General features: G+C 43.5%; 1 protein-coding gene and 1 pseudogene across 1 annotated transcript in view; both read left to right on the forward strand.

The window, feature by feature from the left end:
- Window positions 1-677: 677 nt before the first annotated feature.
- On the forward strand, window positions 678-4,106 carry LOC124000386 (annotated as a pseudogene).
- A 610-nt stretch (window positions 4,107-4,716) lies between these two features.
- The window catches only part of LOC124000820 (malignant fibrous histiocytoma-amplified sequence 1 homolog), a 38,299-nt gene continuing 21,847 nt past the window's right edge, over window positions 4,717-21,168 (forward strand). The window contains exon 1 of the mRNA XM_046307449.1: window positions 4,717-8,076. Coding sequence (XP_046163405.1) covers window positions 5,142-8,076 — 2,935 coding nt within the window. The 5' untranslated portion in view covers window positions 4,717-5,141. The remainder of the gene's footprint in view (window positions 8,077-21,168) is intronic.

Here is a 21,168-nt window from a genome sequence, read left to right on the forward strand (position 1 = left end):
GGTCTTTTAAAAACCATACTTGAGTGATATTTAAAGATGGGTTTCAATTGTGGTCCACTATCAATAATGTACCAGTGCTTCCTGATAATGTCTTTAAATTCCTTCCCCAATGGTGAGTATTGGGTGAAGAGTGGGGGACATGTTCTGCGTTTTTTTTTACTTTTGGAAGAAGGCGTTCCAACTGTGTTAGCCCTTCAAAACGAGCATTGGTATCTTTTGCCCAATTGTCTTTGTACCCCCTTTCCTTAAACCTTTGTGTGGGGTACATGGTCTGTTTCTGGTAAGAAGCATCAGAGTTGCATACTCTTCTGGTGCGGCTGAATTGATTTACAGGGAGACTTTTAATAATTAGACGTGGAGGAAAACTCACCTCTGAGGAAGGTGTTCCTGTCCGTAGGTTTCCTATTGAGGAGGGGTCTGGATTCAGCACCACCTCTACCCGTGTGGCTAGATGGAGTAGGCCTACAGCGCCATCTACTGGTCGCGTCGGGGACAAGTTGTTGACAACTGTAATATTAGCCTATCCCTTTTTCTAACCTTAACCTCATTTTCCTAACCTGCTATGTACACAAACCATCTGTGCCGTCGACAAATCATGATTATCACCACACCGGAATGTTTGTTTATTTTTCACACACAATTACTTAACCAAAATTATTCCGACAACGTGTGTCCCCCCCCCCCCTCCCCCCCAATTGGTTGACCCCCCCCAATTGGTTGAGACAATCCAATGTCAAAAATGGAGGAATACAAAGAGAATATTCAAGACAGGGGTGGCAATGTGAAATTGTCCTCTAAACCGGAGGAAGATGACAAGGTTAGTAGCTACTACTGCTAGCTAGCTTGCAAGATTGGAGTAGAAATAGTATCCAGGGATATGTTAAACTAGCTAGGAAGCTACAGTACCTACTTATGTGACTAACATTGGCGGTACATTCCTTCCTATATGTCAGTCTTGCAGCAGAGTCAGAGTTTGTCGTAACATCGGTGAACCCGTCCCTCAAGCATCTCCTACTCACGGCAACTTCAGTGATCCTGTTTACAAAGCGATTGCTCATGCAAATGGACATATCAACCGCATGAACAAGGATAAGCTTCGTGACAAACTGGCAGAATTTAAGCTTGACACAAGGTATGTAGGAACACTTGTTTCAGTTGCTAAGGAATTGTGCTGTATGTAATCAAATACCACGTTACAATCCTGTAATTAGTGTAGTGTTTCAGCAGGAGATGGCTACAATCATAATCCATTGGAGACCAGGGGCGTAATCATTAGTCCAAACTAAATCGAGATTTTTTTTATTTGACAAATTCAGGTTGGTCCCTCCCCATTCTGTTTGCTCCTGTTTTTAAGAAAGGTTTTGCAGAACCAGCTTCATGAATATGCCCCAGGATCTCTGTGTTAGGAAATCCCAGAGCTGCTAGACATGCCACTGAAGTTCCATTCCACTGAATGTCAAATTAACCCAATTTGTGTGTGTAGGGGTGTGAAGGATGTGATGAAGAAGCGGTTGAAGAACTACTACAAAAACAGAAGCTGTTGATGACGCAGTCTGTAACAGCAGGTGAAGCCACGGATACCTACTACGACTACATCTGCGTGGTGGCCTTTGAAGCAACGTGTGAACAGGACAACCCCGCTGACTTCACTCATGAAATCATTGAGTTCCCAATGGTTCTGCTCAACACGCGCACTTTAGAGATTGTGAGTGGGAATGGAGGGGACATTGTTAGAAGCAATGCATTGTTAGGCTTGTGTGTACAATCATACAGGTCATAGATGTATAGACTTTCGATTTAACATTAGTTGTTGATGCAAGTAATACACAAATGTTTTGGTATCATGATTGACACTGGTTTTACTTGTAGGAAGACACCTTTCAGGAATATGTCAGACCAGAAGTCAACACACAGCTGTCAGAGTTCTGTGTAAAGTTGACAGGAATAACACCGGTGAGACACCAGGCATAGACATTGACTGAACTATTTTGAAGGACTTGAATAGTATGATTCAAAATACTTCACACAATGTAATGTTCATATAAGAGTTTGTAACTGCTTTTTTTTGGGGCCAGAAAATGGTGGATGAAGCTGACACGTTCCCTGATGTCCTTGAACGAGTTGTGCTTTGGCTTCAGGTGGTCCTTCTGTAGCTCAGTTGGTAGAGCATGGCGCTTGTAACGCCAGGGTAGTGGGTTCGATCCCCGGGACCACCCATACGTAGAATGTATGCTTTGGATTAAAGCGTCTGCTAAATGGCATTTATTATTATTATTATTATTCAGGAGAAAGAGCTTGGCACAAAATACAGAGGGTACCAACACTGCTTTGGTGTATTAATGATAACGCTAGCAAGATATTAAGTGTTCTAGTATACAACTATGTTCTTTTGTTATTTCCACAGATCTTTGGACATGAGCAAGTTCATGAACACCCAGTGCCGTTTAAATCGTCTCAGATTTCCACAGTTTGCAAAGAAGTGGATCAACATCAAAAAATTATACGGGAACTTCTATAAGGTTTTTTTTTTTTGTATGATATGAAATTAGCTGAAATCTCTCTAAATGTAGAAGAATGTAAGACATTCTTTAGATACACTATGTTGAGTAGAATCTTCCCTTTTCCACAGGTCCCTCGCACCCAGACCAAGCTGAGTTGCATGCTTGAGAAGCGGGGACTAAAATACGAGGGCCGCCCTCACTCTGGCCTGGATGACTCACGCAATATCGGCCACATTGCAATGCGCATGCTGCAAGACGGCTGCCAACTGCGCATCAACGAGTGCATGCACGAAGGACAGCTGCGGACTGTGCCCAGCTCTGCCCCTGTGGAAGGAGCCCCACCCCCACATACCCCCTGCAGCAGAGACTAGACCTCGCCTCTGCATCCCCTGGCTCTGAGAGTCCTGCATTGAGGCCTTCAAGCAGGCATCCCATGTCTGTTTTACCCCCATGGCTTTAAAAAAAATCATAGCACTTTTCCCACTCAATCGAAGGGTCTTTTTTTTTCTCCAAATTGTGGGACTGTGTGGATAGTTGTTTAATTGGACTAGTAGTGCCACTTACCACAATGTGAATTTTGCTGCTGCCTTTTGACATCCTCTGTAGATTTCTACAGTAGGACTAAGACATATGCTAGGGATTTTCTTTAAAGACTGATTTTTAAATGTGTCTTTCATATTGTCTGCAAACAAAAAAATCTTTGCTGCGAACTCTCGAAGGCTGTGTTTAAACAGGCAACCCACTTTGGATCTTTTGCCACTAATTAACCGTTTGACCAATCAGATCTCTTGCCCATAATTGGTTAAAAGATCAGTGGGCAAAAAACACATATGGGCTGCTAGTGTACAGCTGCCAAATTTACTTGACTGTGTCTGTTAGAGGCCTTGCACGAGGTTATTTTTACAGAGCACACAAGGCTTTTAAAATTGGTTCAAGACAATTGAGGATGTCGGCTTTAAGTTTGGTGTAAGCAATGCATATACTTTTTGATTTACATGATACATTTTTTGCACAAGCTCACATGCGAACAATGTCTGAACTATTTAGCTATTGTCTTAATACATATTTATTAGTAATAAATTGTTAACTCCAGTAATTATACTGCCTTGTTACAAACCATACCAAGTACAATTATTATTATTTTTAAGCAACTAAAATGTACTTCTATTTTTCTATGAATTCCCTGATACTGGTAATTATATAAATGTATATTATTATACTGCTTAACTATTGCCTGTTCTGGTTAGTAGTGGGTGATAATTTTTTGCCTGCTTTCTTCACTTTCTGGGGGCACAGTATAGTTTAAAGGCCTTTGACAGTCCTTGACATGTATTGTCTGTCTGGTTTTTGTTGTGCTGCTTTTTATAATCGATTTGAACTTGGACTCGATATACAGTGCCAATTGATCGATGGATAAGGACAATTGTTATACACACTAGCATAACATTTGCATTAAATCTTTCAATGTACAATTGGTACAACCCCTAACATTTCTAACACGTCTGTGCTTCATTGCATCAGGTTCAAGATAATTGGTTTTGTACATAACAAAAATGACTAATATAATTTCTACCATAAGCGGTAAATCTAGGATTTCTAGTTAAATAAAAGACATTTCAACATTCTATACAGTATGGTGACGGAATGGTTTTGCTAAACCCGGTGCAGTCGCGTCATAGCCATTAGATGGAGACAAAGCAGATAACGCGCCGAAATAACACGCACTGTTTCCCATCAAGAGAAAGTGGTACGTGTTTTGTATTTGTCCCAGTGAGTCATGTTTGCACCATGTCAATTTCAATGTCTGCTCCTGAAAATAACCTTTTCGCAGAGAGATATTTTTTATCTTCCGCAATAACATATCTGGTGTTCGATCTAAATAGTATTGCAGAAACTACATTCTTTATACTCTGGTCTTTTTCTTATAAAATAATTTGATATCCAATCTGACCAGAATTCTTATGGAAAAATTAGTTTAATATAGAATAATTACATGTAACTTTCTCAACTCAATGGGTGTGGAAAATCGATGTAAAAAAGTGATCTAAATAAAAAGGAAAACACCTCGCTCTAGATAAAAGACATATTCCTTCATTTAATTTTATAAATGTTCTTGCCTAGCAATAACAATACATTGTCATCATGGGCTGTCAATCGAGAACTAAACCAAGTAGGCAAAAAAATCTGACGCAGTGTTAATCTAGGCGTTGCTGCTGTTTCACTCCCCCTTGAGCAGTAAGGACTAGTTTGCGAGAGATCACAGGCAGAGAGATGAGCGAGGCACGGGGATGAGACATTGGCCGCTGTTTGATTTCATGCTATTTTTTGATAATAGGACGCGATTGGATGCCACGATACTAGAGAATGTGCTGGCGAGGCCAGCCCAACCGCCTGTGTTCTAAAATGGATTTGAAATTGCGGTAGGTTTCCCTGTTCATTGTGCGGTCCGCGGCCGTAGATAAAGATGCGTGAAGCGCTGCTGGCCAAGTCCAGTATTGATTCAATTGAAAAGCATGATGTTTTCTTGTTCTTGCTCGAAATGGAATTACTGTCGTTTTCTCTGTTGTTTGGATTGTTCATGATAAAAACACTAATCGATGACACAAGGACACCTAGACCACCATATTGCCAGGATAATTGATGATTCCTCCCAATGAAAACAAGGTGTCGGTCTGCAAAACCATGGGGGACAAGGATAACAATCTCAAAACGGCTAAATTGTGGAGAGATGCTGCTCTCCGTTCTAGGAAGCTGCGAAGCAACCAGCGACAGCTCACACTCTGCTCCCAAAACAGGGAGAAGATCATTTTACCTGAAAATATAAGCGATATCGAGGTACTAAATCTGGGCAATAACTCGCTGCACGAGCTACCAGAAGGATTGGGGGCAACCCTCACAAACCTGCGTAGCCTTGTCCTCCGCAGGAACAAATTTGTAACAGTTCCTTTTGTGGTGTTTGAACTGGGTCCTCTTGTGGAACTGGACATGAGCCACAACTGCTTGGGCCACTTCTCTGAGGACATAGGCCTGCTGAAGGGGCTGAAAAAGCTCTGCATCAGTCACAACAACATCCAGTACCTGCCATCACAGATTGGGGCACTGCATTGTTTAGAGGAGCTGGACATAAGCTTCAATGACATATGTGATTTCCCCAGGTCCTTCTCACAGCTCAAGAGGCTCCGTTCTCTGGATGCTGATCACAACAAGCTGAACCAGTTTCCCCCAGAGATTCTTGCCCTCAGTGACATGGAGGAGCTTGACTGCTCTGGGAATACGTTTGCGTGTCTACCAGAGGACATCACTAAGCTGCAGTCCATCAAGAACCTGTGGCTCAGCAGCATTCACATCTCCACGTTACCAGACACGTTCTGTCACCTGCACAACCTAGAGAGCCTGATGCTGGACAGTAACAACCTCACAGCTCTGCCTCATTCCTTTGGCAACCTGCAGAGACTTAAAATGGTCAATCTATCCTCTAATGAGCTAGAGGAGTTTCCCCAGGTTATCCTAAACATCACAGGACTAGAAGAGCTTTACCTGAGTAGAAATAAACTGTCTTTTGTTCCAGAGGAGATAGGCCAGATGTGTAGGCTGGCAAACCTCTGGTTAGACAATAATAACATTACTTATCTGCCCGACTCCATTGTGGAGCTAAATAGATTGGAGGAGCTTGTTTTACAGGGTAACCAAATAGCCATTCTTCCAGATAACTTTGGAAAACTTTCCAAGGTAAACATTTGGAAAGTGAAGGATAACCCCCTCATCCAGCCTCCCTATGAGGTCTGTATGAAGGGGATCCCCTACATCGGTGCTTATCAAAAGGAACTCGCACATTCCCAGCTGGCTGTGAAACCCAGGTTAAAACTGGTCCTGATGGGAATGAAAAATGCTGGGAAAACACAGCTCAGGCAGAGTGTTGTGAGTGAGCAGCAGGATGCCCACTCTGCTCAGGGAAACAAAGGGGTTGATGTGACTAACTGGGTAGCGGACGCCGATCGCAGTCTTACATTTTTAGTGTATGACCTGTCAGGGAAGCCAAACTATGACCTCATCAAACCTTTCTTTCTCTCACCTGGTGCTCTGTACATCCTCGTTGTGAATCTAAAAACATACTCACCAAATAACTTTTACCCCCACGTGGGCTACTTCCTCCATCTCCTCAATGCCAAAGTGCCCCATGCTGTGGTCTGCATGGTGGGCACGCACACAGACCTGTGTGGAGACATGGAGGTGGAGGGGAAGAACCTTGATATCCACAGACAGATTTCCCTGCAGGAGAAGTGGGACACTCATTGCCTGCGGAGCCTTGCCCACCAGGTGGACCAGGCCCTGGAGCAGGGCTACAACGTCCGCACCTCCAGCCCTCACATCCTCTTCTACGGCGTCACAGACAAGAACCTGAGACGGAAGAAAGCCCAGCTGCAGTACATGCTGAACCACAGGCTACAGATCCTGTCCCCTGTCCTGTGTGTCAGCTGCACGAAGAGCCAGAGGAACATCCAGAGGCTGAGGGAGAAGCTCATGTCAGTGGCTGACCATCGCGACATCTTCCCCAACCTCCACCGCGTGCTGCCCAAGTCCTGGCAGATGCTGGAGGAGCTGCACTTTAAGCCCCAGGACCTGTGGCTCTCGTGGTGGGACTCGGCCCGTTTGGGCCTCCAGGCTGGGCTCACGGAGGACCGCCTGCAGAGTGCCCTTTCCTACCTACACGAGAGTGGTAAGCTACTCTACTTCGAGGACAGCCGGACACTAAAGGAGTATGTCTTTCACAACCTGCCACGCTTAATTGCCATCCTCAACGTCTTCTTCCAGAGGGATGAGTCCACGCTGCTGGAGAGACTACTGTCGGACAGTGAGAAGGGGGACAAGAGGAGGACCAGTGTAGTAATAGATGGGGAGAAGGGAGAGAACCTCAGGGCTACCCATCTACAGCACCAAGTGGAGGGCTTCCTCAGCCACGGCCTCCTGCCTTCTAACATCATCCGGCTGCTCCTGAGACCTCTCATCCAAACCCAGCAGGACCTCCACCTCATCATGGAGCTGCTAGAGAAGATGGGGGTCTGCTACTGCATTAACAAGCCCCGCAGCAAGCCTCTGAACGGGGCCACCGTCTGGTACAAGTTCCCCAGCTATGTCAGCAATGAGGAGCCCCATGCCGAGGCCTGGGTGAACGGCAGCTCAGTGGCTGTTAGTCAGTTCTTCTCTGTGGAGCAGCTGCAGATTGAATACAGCTTCCCCTTTCTGTTCCCTCCTGGACTGTTTGCACGCTACAGTGTGCAGATCAACAGCCATGTGGTTCAGCGGTCAGACGGGAGGCACCAGATCTTTGCCTATCGCGGTAAAGTGCCTGTGGTGGTCAGTTACCAGCCGGCTCGGGGCAGGATGCAGGCCGAGTCACTGTCCATAGCCAGCCATGCCTCCCTGCCAAATATCTGGACTGCTTGGCAAGCGATAACACCACTGGTTGAGGAGCTGAATGTCCTTCTGCAGGAGTGGCCCGGGCTCTACTACACTGTTCATGTACTGTGTTCCAAGTGCCTCAAGAGAGGGTCACCCAAACCACACACCTTTCCGGGTAAATATGCTGTCCCTTCTCTTTCTGACCCCCCCACTCCTCAGTTACCAGGGGTTTAGAATCATGGAATTCTGGAAATATCTCATGGAAGGGACATCTGATACATTTTATTGGATGAAAGGGAATAATTAAATGCTAATAACAACGTTTTTCCTATTATAAATGTCTAAAAACAATCTCTGGAGCTTTGATTGAGAAAGAGAAAACCATAATGTACATTCATGCACTGCCCTTGTTCTATATTATATAGAAATAGGGGTTTATTGCTGTGGGTGAGAAGATTACTCTTTAGGTTGAAGTTCTATCAGTCAGTGGGGATGGAGGCTAAACAAGGTGAGATGTGTTCCAAGCCCCACCTCAGAGACAGAAATTGGCCTGGTAGCTGTCTGTTCTGGGCCTCCTGCTGAGATGGACAAGTTTTGACATGGCTGTGTAGACTGAGAGTTGCCATGGCAATGCAACTGCCTTTATTTTCTTATAATGTGACTAGAGTACAATAGATCATACAGCATGAGCAAGCCCATAGTCTGCTCTTTGTTATGATATAAACGATGCCATCCTGACATCCGTAGGTGTGTGTACGCACATATGGCAAAATCAGTAAAGATTTCCCTATTTGTGCTGTCAGTGGGAACATTGTGTACATTGTCTCATTACTATTATGAGAATTTTGCTGTGATGTCATCATATTACCTCCTCCGTGTGAATAGAGTACCTACTCCCTTTCCTCCCCCTATGTTATGACAGAAAGTCTGCCTGACTCTGAGATAATCTTTTTAAATTGTCTTTCCATTTTAAATAGGCCTTTTCATGCTGCAGATCTTGTTTGTATCTTGTGCTGAAGCAGTCTAGTGCTGGAGCTATGCGCCAACCAGGATTGTTGAGATCTCGTAATTTAGGTGTGGCCCTGAATTGAGCAGGCACAAGAATGACAGCTGGGTTTCTGCCAGCTGGATGGGTAGCTGTATCCACCCTATTCCCTGGCCTTCATCTTATTTCTTCCTCATTTTCCCTGTGTCAGATCCCCACATACTCTCATTTTCACACTCCGCTCCCCTCATCCACCTCGCTGGTCCAGGGAGCGCTTTGGCGGTCTTTGTGGATTAATTCACGTCTGCGCCGTTGCTGGTTTGAATCATTAGACACGAGGCAGTGCTTTTTCAGAGCTCTTCCACTGGCATGCCTGGGCTTCCGGAGCAACTGTCAGTCTGACTGGTTTGGGAGCCGGGACACACACCAGACCCTACTATACTAATACACTGGAGCTTAGCTAGGCACATAAACTGGCTGGTAGATCAAAGTGAGGCAGTTCTCTGGCAGATACCGTATATGACATCTAGTCTAACTAGAAGAGGAGACATGGGAGGAAAATACATACAACACATTGTGCTTGTATGCCCTTGTAGTTTGCCACATTTCACAGGTCACAACATATACTGAGTATACAAAACATTAAGAACACCTGCTCATTCCATGACAGACTGACCAGGTGAATCCAGGTGAAAGCTATGATCCCTTGATGTCACTTGTTAAATCCACTTCAATCAGTGTAGATGAAGGGGAGGAGACAAGTTAAAGATGGATTTTTAAGACAATTGAGACAGTTTATGTATGTGTGCCATTCAGAGGGCGAAGGGGCAAGACAAAAAATGTGTGCCTTTGATGTTACATTCCCCAGCAAGTAAACCAAAAATGTCACTCAAACAGAAGAGGTAATTAACTAAGAGTCACTGACCAACAACCAAACAGGTGGGGTTTTAAAAGGGGTTCTGAAAGATACTCATGGGGGTGTCCACTGAAAGTTGACTAGCAACAACATCTGGAACCTAAAAGTCACCTACCATGAGCACCCACTAAATTTGCCCAAGAAGAGCAAAATAAAAACCCCACACCAAACTTAAAGACAGGAAGATAAATTGTTTGTCTAGCAATAAGAATAGGGAAAACCAACTAAAGGTTTTAACCCTCAGTCTCTCAAGACAACTGTAGCACTGGGCCAGCCACTCTTAAATTGCACCTGGACCAGCACAGGTGAAACACCTTCCCTCTAACGAGATGACCGACCAGCACAGGTGTACTATAGACTGACTAACGAGGTGACACCAATCAGTGCACCTGACGTGCTAACTTCCAACCTGCAAGTATAAAATTGAAAAACCAAGGCCTGTAACATAGGTGCTGGTTTGTGTCAAGAACTGCAACACTGCTGGGTTTTTCACACTCAACAGTGTTCTGTGTGTATCAAGAATGTTCCACCACCCAAAGGACATCCAGCCAACTTGACACAACTGTGGGAAGCATTGGCGTCAACATGGACCAGCATCCCTGTGGAACGTTTTCGGCACCTTGTAGAGTCAAGGCGTGGACAATTCAATATTAGGAAGGTGTTCCAAATATTTTATATACTCAGAGTAGACAGTAAGTTTAGCAAGATGATTGTGAACTGTTTTGGTGTACTAAACAGTTGATTTTAATTTTAACTGTGTAGTAACTAGATGGTGATGGCTTTGCTCATGTAAATGTACCACATTTCATGGCATGAATCGTTGGAATTTCTGCTAGATAAGAGTTAGTTACTTCACCACAATCTAGTCTTTCTGCTTGGCTAATGAAGTAAGGCTGGATGTGCTATCATAGGCTGATAGTTTGGCTTGAGCTGAAAAGAAAACTGTTTCTTTAGTGTCTGGACCAGAGAAAAACAACCCTGCCATTATTTGGAAGGGTCAAAGCATTCGGCAACACATTTTTGCGAGGCAGCAATGTTATGGCATCTGATCTCTCATAAAGTTGAATGTTTATTATTCTACAGTACAACTGCAACTTCCTCTACATTCACTCTGTGCCCACTTCCATCCACACCAAGGCCTTCTTAGTTTATCATCATAATTTACTTAGAAACTCTCTCAATCTGGATACTTGGGAGACTTTGACCCAGTGAATGGGGTGGGAGAAGGAACAAAGGGAGGTGAATGTTTTGTTAATAATAATAATAATAATATATGCCATTTGTGGGGGGTGTAATGTGTTACAGGTTAGTGATTGGAATTCAAGGAATGGATCTTTAGCACTGTAGCCTACTCCCGACCCTCACCAACTGTAAGCTTCATAATTTAGACTGGCCAATATCTGAACTTGAACAACTGGAAGGGTGGACAGAGCTTCAAACATATGACGTGAATTGATTGTAAATTGGAAAAAGGGTATAGATTGTGTTCAATCCTTACAATGTTGGCATTCATTTAGAATGTTGCCATAAGATTCATCAATGTATCTTAAATGAAGATCCCTCACTGATTATCCCTTCGTTTTACGAGGGAGTTTGTTTTCATTGAGGTCCTAAGCCCTGGTATAGGTGGTAACCATAAAGATGTCCATTGTAGTATTCTAATTCCTAATTATATGGTGGTAACATCCTCCCTTGAGTGTTATCCTAGAGAGTTTAATGAGGGATTTATCCTAGATTTGCATTGCGACAGGATGTGCAGGATGTGCAGCTTCAGGGAGCTGTTTGGCAGCTCCCTGAAGCACTTGGAATGCCCCACCCCCACCACTGGTCCCATGGTGTGTGTGTGTGTCAAGACCAGGTTAAGCAGAAGCAAACAGTGACTCAAGTACTTACTTTTGCAGGTGACTGGCTCTCAGCTGCACCTGTCTATCTCCACGGACTGTGCCCTGTTAATTGGAGCAACTCAATGGTTGCTGTTAGATTTCTCTCATGCATGCTGTCTGATGATTTCAGTTCCTTTAGAATGTGATGTGTGTCCCTTTGCCCCTGCTTTGTCCCCGTAAAGACATTTCAATTGACTACCTTTTCCACAACCTATTTGTCCTCTGTTTAGCTGCACAGCTTTTTATCTGTTATTATATAGACATATTTCTGGCTGCTGCTGCTTGTTGATTCACTTTTAGGGCTCCTCTCTCTCTGTTTGACTGAACATGGCAGGCTCTTGAATACACTCATTCTTCTGTGAAATCTATAGAGAAGACCTCTATTGCAATAACCTTTACTTGCATCGGTTTCCTGCTAAATCTCTGAATCAAAGGCATACATTCCTGTTTCTATTCATGACCTGATCAGCCTCTGTATGGCTGGAAAAAGTCTCAGCTATGCAGATCACTTTTCCACCTACACGATGTAACATCTCCAACCTTATTGTATGTGTGTGTGTGTGTTAACATATGTTTGTTGTGTAAGCGAGAGAGAGTCTGTGCTTGTGACTGTGTGACTGCATTTGTTAAATGACAGAATGAGGGTTGTGAGTGAGTAGTGGTCCTGTGTAGCTTTGTTGGTAGATCATGGCTCTTGCAATGCTAGGGTTATGGGTTTGATTCCCACAGGGGACCCGTATGAAAATATATGGACTCACTACTTGAAGTCACTCTGCAAAATTACTTAATTAAATGTAATTAGTAGTGCTGTTAATTACTTCCACACACATCCAGATTGGTTCATTGCTGATCTGACAGTTTAATAACATTTATCGTGAACTGAAAGGATGTGATGGACTGTTCAAATAGCCCTAGTTTTGGTGGAATTGTCATTGACCTCCACCTGGGGGATTTCATGGGAAAAACAGTCCTGCTGGTTTATGAAGGTCATTTGGTGAGTTCTTTCTGGTGTTTAACTTCTGTGTCAGACCAGATGTAGATTTGGTCACTGGTGCTATTTATGTTTGTAGGTTATTGGAACAGTGGATATTTTGGTCCCATTGCACAGCTTAACAATGTTGCTGTGTTTTGAACTGGGTGTTGTAGACCTACAGACAAGCCTGATATGAAAAGGTTCAGCTTCAGACCTGACATTGGGCTAGTTTGTATATAGGGTCCCCTAGACCTGTTTTGTTAAGTCATCACCCTGTTGCATCATTCAGGGTCATTCATGTGATGCTGGTGTTGAGTACAGCATCCACATGGCGTTAACCTGAGGACAAGGGTGTCCATTATGAAATCGTGGCACCCGGACATTCGACCAGCAGCATTTTAATTGACCAGACATTTGAGAAATTTATCAGACCCATATGCATTGGGTGCATAAATGATTATGGCATCCACCCATGGTTCTCAGAATAACAAAAATCACATTTTACATTATGGTAATTCATCTTAACAGAACCTTCAAGTCGAGGATGTAACAAAGTGCGCCCGTTTTACTGAATTCTGATGCGGACTTCGAAGATGTTAGCGTAACTGTCCACACCGTCAACAACATGAGTAATGAACAACAAAATCACTAGCCTACATCAATCTACTATTCTCCCACAGTAGAAAAGTTGACCTATTCTATTGGTCAGCTTGTCGAGAAAGAAAGCCTATTCCAGACAGACTCTGGGACAGTTGTGGGACGATAGAACCTAAATTCATACAACCAGTAGGCCTAGGCTACATAAAAAAGTTAAAAAGCAATGAGTCTGATGCAACCAATCAGAACATTTAGTTTAAAATGTTGATCAACTATTAGTTCTCCACATTATAAGCGCAGCAATGCTCACAAGGCCATAGTCTACGTGGAAATGTTAGTTTAATAATACAATTAGCAGGAAAACACTGGTGTCAAAGTACATGAGAGAAATAGGTTACTGATGAAGCCTGCCTTTGCATTTCAATGGCGAATTGGAAGTGTGCTTCAGTTATTCTACCGGTTGAGAAATGGGCCTAAAAGTAGTATCTCTTTTTAATCGTGGCCATCAAAACTATTTTGAACACACGATTGCAGTTTTAGAATTGTTGTACAATGATTGGGTTCATAACGCTGTCAGACAGATTTTCCACTCAAAGGCTCTGTATCTTTATGTTGTGTATGTGTGATAAGTTGCATAACGAATATATACACATGCAGCAATTTAATTCCACTAAATTATACAAATGAACCCATAGACAGATAAGTATGACTGGTTAAATATACGTATTTCCATCAAGGAATAGGCAGAAAAACATTATTTCTCAATGGGAAAATTGGTCGGTGGAAGTTTTATTTATCGGCTTTTCAAAAAATAAAATAACGGAAACCCTGCTGAGGACATGCCCTGGAGCTTTGCTGGAGGTACAGTATATGTTTCTGAAAAACTGAGCAGATCAAAGTGTGTGTGTGTGTGTGTGTGTGTGTGTGTGTGTGTGTGTGTGTGTGTGTGTGTGTGTGTGTGTGTGTGTGTGTGTGTGTGTGTGTGTGTGTGTGTGTGTGTGTGTGTGTGTGTGTGTGTGTGTGTGTGTGTGTGTGTGCGCGCAGATATCCGAGCTGCCGTCAGTCGACCCTGAGTGGGAGACGTGTGAGAAACCAGAACCTGATCTCTGGCTGGACGCCCACGGTCTGCCCTTTTCCAGTACAGTACCACAACCTGCTCACTGCCTGGCCAACTGCTTAGTACTCTGAGAATAGCTGTACAGTAACATTACAACAAATATATTTGGCCCGCTGGCCTATCAGCTTGACAACCTGTGAACTACTTTGCATAAATGGTGCAATTACATCCCAAGATGTTAACCAACATAGATGCATTTCATTGGCATACCATGGTGTATTTTCTTACATATCACTGTTGCTTTTCAAAAAAAAGGTGCAATTTCAAAGTAGGATATGTAAGAGGTTGGTTGGTCTTTTGGGTAAAACAACTCTTTTGAAATCATATTTATGTCCTTGTCCTTTTGACTTTGTGGTTACCAGGTTGAAGTATAGCCTACAGTTGAGGGGCAGGGATCCAGGTGAAGGCTTGAGCACTTTCCTCTCTTTGACTCACTACCGCTGAGCAAGCCCCTCTAATCCAGTTAGGAGATCTGATAGGATTAGGCCGCTAGTGAGAAGTGTCCTGCAGGTGACTGGCCAAGAAGGCAAAGGTGAGATGGTTAGATAATCACAGAAAACACACTCATAGTCACATAGATACAATAACACACGTACACACAGAAACAAACACAAAAGCCATTTACCCTAAAGCTATTTACCTAGTGTAGCCTCACAGCCTCCTCCTCCCACACCTTTAGTGGTATAATAGTTAGACAGTTTTTCCTGTTGAATTGCTGCACTCTTTTGTGTTATGAAAGAGATGTGATTGGCTGAAAGGCTTGAGGCTACCTGCCCAGTAACGATGGTATGAAGACAACTCCGTTCACTGGAACATTTGTTTGGACACTATTTTAGTTTAATTCTGACCACTTTTTTTTGTTGAAGTGAATATGAAATATGAACTATTTTCACTGTGGAAGAGCTAGCCGTTTTCTGAGTATGAATAGCGCGGAGTCATACATGCCCCTAGGGCTCCCTGCTTGCCAGTTATTACAGTCTTAGTCTATCCTCTTCCTTCCATCTAGGAGCATAGATCAGTCATACAGTCATCATGTATTGTTTTCTCACCACATGGCAGACATTTTAATTGGGCTTATTACAGGTTCCGTACATCCCCTGGGGAATATCCTGAAAAAGCTTAGGCCAACTTAAGATAACTTGGTGTGCTTTACCCCAGGAGCCATAGAAGACTGTGTCTCATTTTATGGGTGTGTGTTGTCAATGTAACCAAAGGCCTCTAAGAGAAAGTAAGACAAGTCACAACATTTATACCTGTCACAGGAATCACAGAGAAGATGTCAGGATCGGCTAAATTTTATTGTTTGTAAATTGAGCAAACCACATTTAGAAATCTTGAGGAATATGTAGCTGTCAGTACCAGTAGCTTTATTGATTACATGGATTGGCAATACAGAGAGTATTAATGAGGCAAAAGTTGAAATCCTGTCTGTCAGTCTCTTGCAGGCTCTTGAGCTGGGACTTCCCAGCCCGTTATGACTGAGTGTTTTACCAATAAAAACATTCTGCTGGTGGAAGTGCTGGGAAATGACACAGCTCAGAAACTCTGGCCAAGGACTGATTGCAGGGTCAGGAGGAGACAGACTCCAGGCTGGGAGTGATTGTTGCCACACAGTAACTGCCAAGCACAAGGAACTCTGGCAGAATGAGCCACAATCTCACAACCAGAGTAAAGCTGTTTTCAGGAAAGTTCCAGGGACTGGAGATCTGAGAGTTCACAGACTAGACTACAAATACACGTGAAGAGTATTGATTAATACTAACTTGGTATGCTGTTGACGGGCCTACATTAATGTTTAGTTGTTATATTTAGTGAATGTGGGTCAATCACAACTGTTGAAGCAGAGACATAAAGTTGCCAAAATAAAGGAAAGGGAAAAGTATACCTAGTCACTTGTACAACCAAATGCATTCAACCGAAATGTGTCTTCCGCATTAAAGACACCAAAATAGTGTCTTAATAGGGCATTGGGCCACCACAAGCCAGAACAGCTTCAATGCACATTGGTATAGATTCTACAAGTGTCTGGAAGTCTATTGGAGGGATTGGACACCATTCTTCCACAAGAAATTCCTTCATTTGTTTTTTGTTGTTGATGATGGTGGAAAGCGCTGTCTCAGGCACCGCTCCAGAATCTCCCATGCATTCAAATGGGTTGGGATCTGATCTCCGAGACAGCCATGGCATATGGTTGACATTGTTTTCATGCTCATCAAATCATTCAGTGACCACTCATGCCCTATGGATGCGGGCAATGTCCTTCTATGGGTACGTAGCCAAAATAATGGCCTGCCTAGCATTTTTATACATGACCCTAAGCATGATGGGATGTTAATTGCTTAATTACCTCAGGAACCACACAGGTGTGGAAGCAGCTGCTTTCAATATACTTTGTATCCCTCATTTACTTGTGTTTCCATAATTTTGGCAGTTACCTGTAGCCATCATATTAGTGGCAGAAAACCTGGGGGAGGTTCTGTATTGATGGAGAGGTTCAGATGTTTTGAGTTTCCTGGATCGGGGACAAGCCTGGAAGTGAAAAGGATAGAGCTCATATTTCCCCTCGTGCTGCTGTGACCTTCTGAGTTGTCTTTCTCTGTTGTGTGTGTTTGTGTATGTCTGTATGTGACATGAATGAGCTGTTGACATGAAAGAAGATTAGGCCATTTTGCTTTGTTTTTAACTCTGTAGCCATCATATGGATAATGGTCTTATGGACATCTCTCAGTAAATATGGTCCTCTGATGACCTTACATAGAGTTAAATAGGGCAGCATAGGTGTACCTACTGAGATTGTCTTCCTGTACAGCTCATGTTGAAATGTTCTTATTTTCTACCTGTAAAGTATATCTCATTCATGCTATAGCTAGGAGCTAAATATCTGGCTGAGAGCCTGAGGAATTACTCCTGTCCTCTCAACCACACACGGACACTGAATGACACAGCTTAGGTAGATGAGACACCAGTGAGCTAAATTAGTTCTGGGAGTTGCTGCAGGATTTCAAATCAAATCAAATCAAATGTATTTATATAGCCCTTCGTACATCAGCTGATATCTCAAAGTGCTGTACAGAAACCCAGCCTAAAACCCCAAACAGCAAGCAATGCAGGTGTAGAAGCACGGCGGCTAGGAAAAACTCCCTAGAAAGGCCAAAACCTAGGAAGAAACCTAGAGAGGAACTAGGCTATGTGGGGTGGCCAGTCCTCTTCTGGCTGTGCCGGGTGGAGATTATAACAGAACATGGTCAAGATGTTCAAATGTTCATAAATGACTAGCATGGTCGAATAATAATAAGGCAGAACAGTTGAAACTGGAGCAGCAGCACAGTCAGGTGGAATGGGGACAGCAAAGAGTCATCATGTCGTGGTAGTCCTGGGGCACGGTCCTAGGGCTCAGGTCCTCCGAGAGAGAGAAAGAAAGAGAGAATTAGAGAGAGCATATGAGTGGTGCCCAGTCCTCTTCTGGCTGTGCCGGGTGGAGATTATAACAGAACATGGCCAAGATGTTCAAATGTTCATAAATGACCAGCATGGTCGAATAATAGTAAGGCAGAACAGTTGAAACTGGAGCAGCAGCATGGCCAGGTGGACTGGGGACAGCAAGGAGTCATCATGTCAGGTAGTCCTGGGGCATGGTCCTAGGGCTCAGGTCCTCCGAGAGAGAGAAAGAAAGAAGGAGAGAATTAGAGAACGCACACTTAGATTCCCACAGGACAGGAGAAGTACTCCAGATATAACAAACTGACCCTAGCCCCACGACACAAACTACTGCAGCATAAATACTGGAGGCTGAGACATTTGGATGGTTTAGTCTGCTCTAAATGTTGTTTTTCATATTTTCTACTTGTTTTTTTATTTTGCTGTATGAAATCTGCCTGGAGTTGAAAGCAGTAAGCCTGTCTGCTGCATTATCTCTCAGACGTGGCTGAGACGGTGGTCGTGGGGGTGGAATTGGTTCACAGCTTCTATTCTGTAGGACCACAGAGGCAATGATGTCACTGGTCACCTGGGAGCCTGACCTCATCACATAGGCAGTACACCAATGGGGTGGGTGGAGACATGATGTCTGAGGTGAAAGAGGTGAATAAAGAATTCTTCTAAAAAAGATTGGCTTACATACATCTCCCAGATGGACAAAAAAGGCAATTTTCTATCTACTATATCAAATACTGTTGTTTTATCTATGGCTGAATCAGTATATTGTAATAAAATCTTTGCAAAGACTCTTGAAATGTTTGGCCATAAAAGTCTAGATTTGTTTTTCTTGACTTAGTCTGTCAAGATTAATTTTCTTAACAAATAAGAATACAAAATAATGACTTGACTTAACTTACTTGCTATGTTGCTGTGATTACTGTGTATTCCTGCCAGAACATATCTACAGTACTCAAATCAAATCAAATTGTATTTGTCACATACACATGGTTAGCAGATGTTAATATGAGTGTAGCGAAATGCTGCTGGGCTGAAAATGGTCTGGAGTGGACTGTTATAGTGTACAGCCAAGAGGCTGGCTAGAGTTTGAAACCACGTGTATACTAAACACTAGCCTTACAACCACAGCGACACTGCTGCTAAATGCTCGTCCCACCACTGCAGCTACTGAACGCTTGCGTTGTTACCACAGAGGCACTGCCACAGTTTCTAGTCAATAGATTTTTGAGTGAATCCAGCATTCCTTGCAGAGTTATTTTCGTCCACAATCCTGTGTGAAGGTAGTGGTGTTGCTTTATTCATAATCTATGGGTTCTGGAAGCCTGGTTGCCAGCCTTCGTTTTGTGTTATGAATTATATCAAATCCCTTTCAACATGGGTTTCCCCCTTTGCCCACTAGCATCAGTCAAAATCCTGAATGTGTTGAATGAATATAAAATTAACAAAGCCATCAAGGCTAAAACGTTTTAGTTTTCCTAGAAGTTCTTATTTGAATTTGTCAGGCCATTGTCTACCTTGAAAGAGAAATGGTGTCTGGAAATTAAATTAGGGCACTCCTGTTTATAGCCCTGCACCTTCAGGCTTTCCTTCCGGTCAGATGTGGTCAGAGATCTGGAACTGATAGTAATCATGGAAATGGACCATTGGTCAGACAGTCTTGAATGGAGCATGAGCACTAGACCTGAATTGCTGCTTTTGAATATTATTCAGCTGTATAACTTGTGTTGTTCCTGGTCTGCCAGGCCAGTAAAGTCAAGTAAAGCAGTGTCACGGTGAATGTGTTTTCCTCCATCTTGGCTTGGGCAGAGCCGCTGAGATAGATCCTTGAATTTGAAGATGTGGTGTCAAGGGAAAGGTTGAGGACGTAGAGCTGTGGAGAGGACGAAGGAAAAGGAAGCAGGACTCAGATCAGTTCCTGGCAGATTGCCTTGCCTGGGATGCGTTTCCTCAAAACCTTCTTCAACACTATTGAACAGACTTTGAGGTACATTTGCACGGGGTAATGGGTGTGGCTTGAAGCAATGAGCAATGATGAATTTAAAAGGGCAGCGGCCATGCTGACTGTGTACGCTAACCCACAATAGGACTGGGCGGTATACCGTATTGTAATGAAACAGCAGGGAGCAGGTCTCGACCTCGACCTTCGAGCCCGAGGTCCGGCGCGCTATCGACTGTGCCGCAAAAGCATGCTCGTGCGGCTGAGTCGATTTCCTCGCTTATAAACCCAGGGTCGTTACACTACTCCTCGCGCCAGCTTGCGACTCTACGTCTTACAGGAACGCGCTCACCGGCCAAGCACACGCACTGTCGTGGATGCGAGGTCCGATCACTTCTGACACCAATGTAATGAAACATGCAGGGAGCAGGTCTCGAACCTTCGACCTTCTAGCCCGAGGTCCGACGCACTATCGATTAGAGTCGATTTTCACGCTTATAAACCCAGGGTCGTTACAGTATTTTATGATATACTGGTATTGATGCAGGGACCCGGTTTGGGTTTTTGCCTTCTATACCGGTATTTGAATGCTTAATTTGTTTAAATGTGATACTCCATGTGTAATGTCAATTTTTATAGTTTACCTCGCTACTTGAGTCACTCTTTCTCTCCGTGCCGCTTTCCACACAGACCTAGCCACGCCCCCTGTCACTCAAGGAGCGCATTTGATGTTCCTCAACCACGAGACACTTGCGTTCAGTCTGCGTTCAGTCTCCACTCTTTCTCTCCGTGCCGCTTTCCACACAGACCTAGCCACGCCCCCTGTCACTCAAGGAGCGCATTTGATGTTCCTCAACCACGAGACACTTGCGTTCAGTCTGCATTGTCAATGCAGCACATGCAACAATGTTGATGACAACAATGCTGTTTTCACTTTGCTTCTTAATATAAATCCACTAGCGTTCTGTAATGACACTATTAGTTTGTGTTTCTTACATCAGCAAACAGCTAGTTTGTCTTTTCTTAGCAAGTTGCCCTAAATCTTGTGAGACGCTAATTGCTAGCTGCTAATAGCTAGCTAGCGAGCTAATAAATGTACAGAGTAAGAGCAAACGTAGTTGGCTAATGCAGCCTGATTATACCAGTGATGGTGTAGACTTATATCAGCATGTTGTTTGTGTAACAGTATCTTCTAAATCAAAGAGGAATATGCAAAGCAAGAATATGTCAGCTACATGAAGTAGCTAAGTGAAAACATGCAATGTAGCCAAAGCTTATAGGGAGCCCCTAGGAAACACTTATCAACACTTTAGTTTCTACCCTGTCACAATAACTCCTCCCTGGTATTTTAATTCATTGTCATCTCAAACAGCACTGTATTCAAAGTGCCCACTCTTATATTCTAACTATAGAATTATAATAGTC

Source organism: Oncorhynchus gorbuscha, linkage group LG16 (assembly GCF_021184085.1).
Source record: "Oncorhynchus gorbuscha isolate QuinsamMale2020 ecotype Even-year linkage group LG16, OgorEven_v1.0, whole genome shotgun sequence".
Classification (NCBI taxonomy): domain Eukaryota; kingdom Metazoa; phylum Chordata; class Actinopteri; order Salmoniformes; family Salmonidae; genus Oncorhynchus; species Oncorhynchus gorbuscha.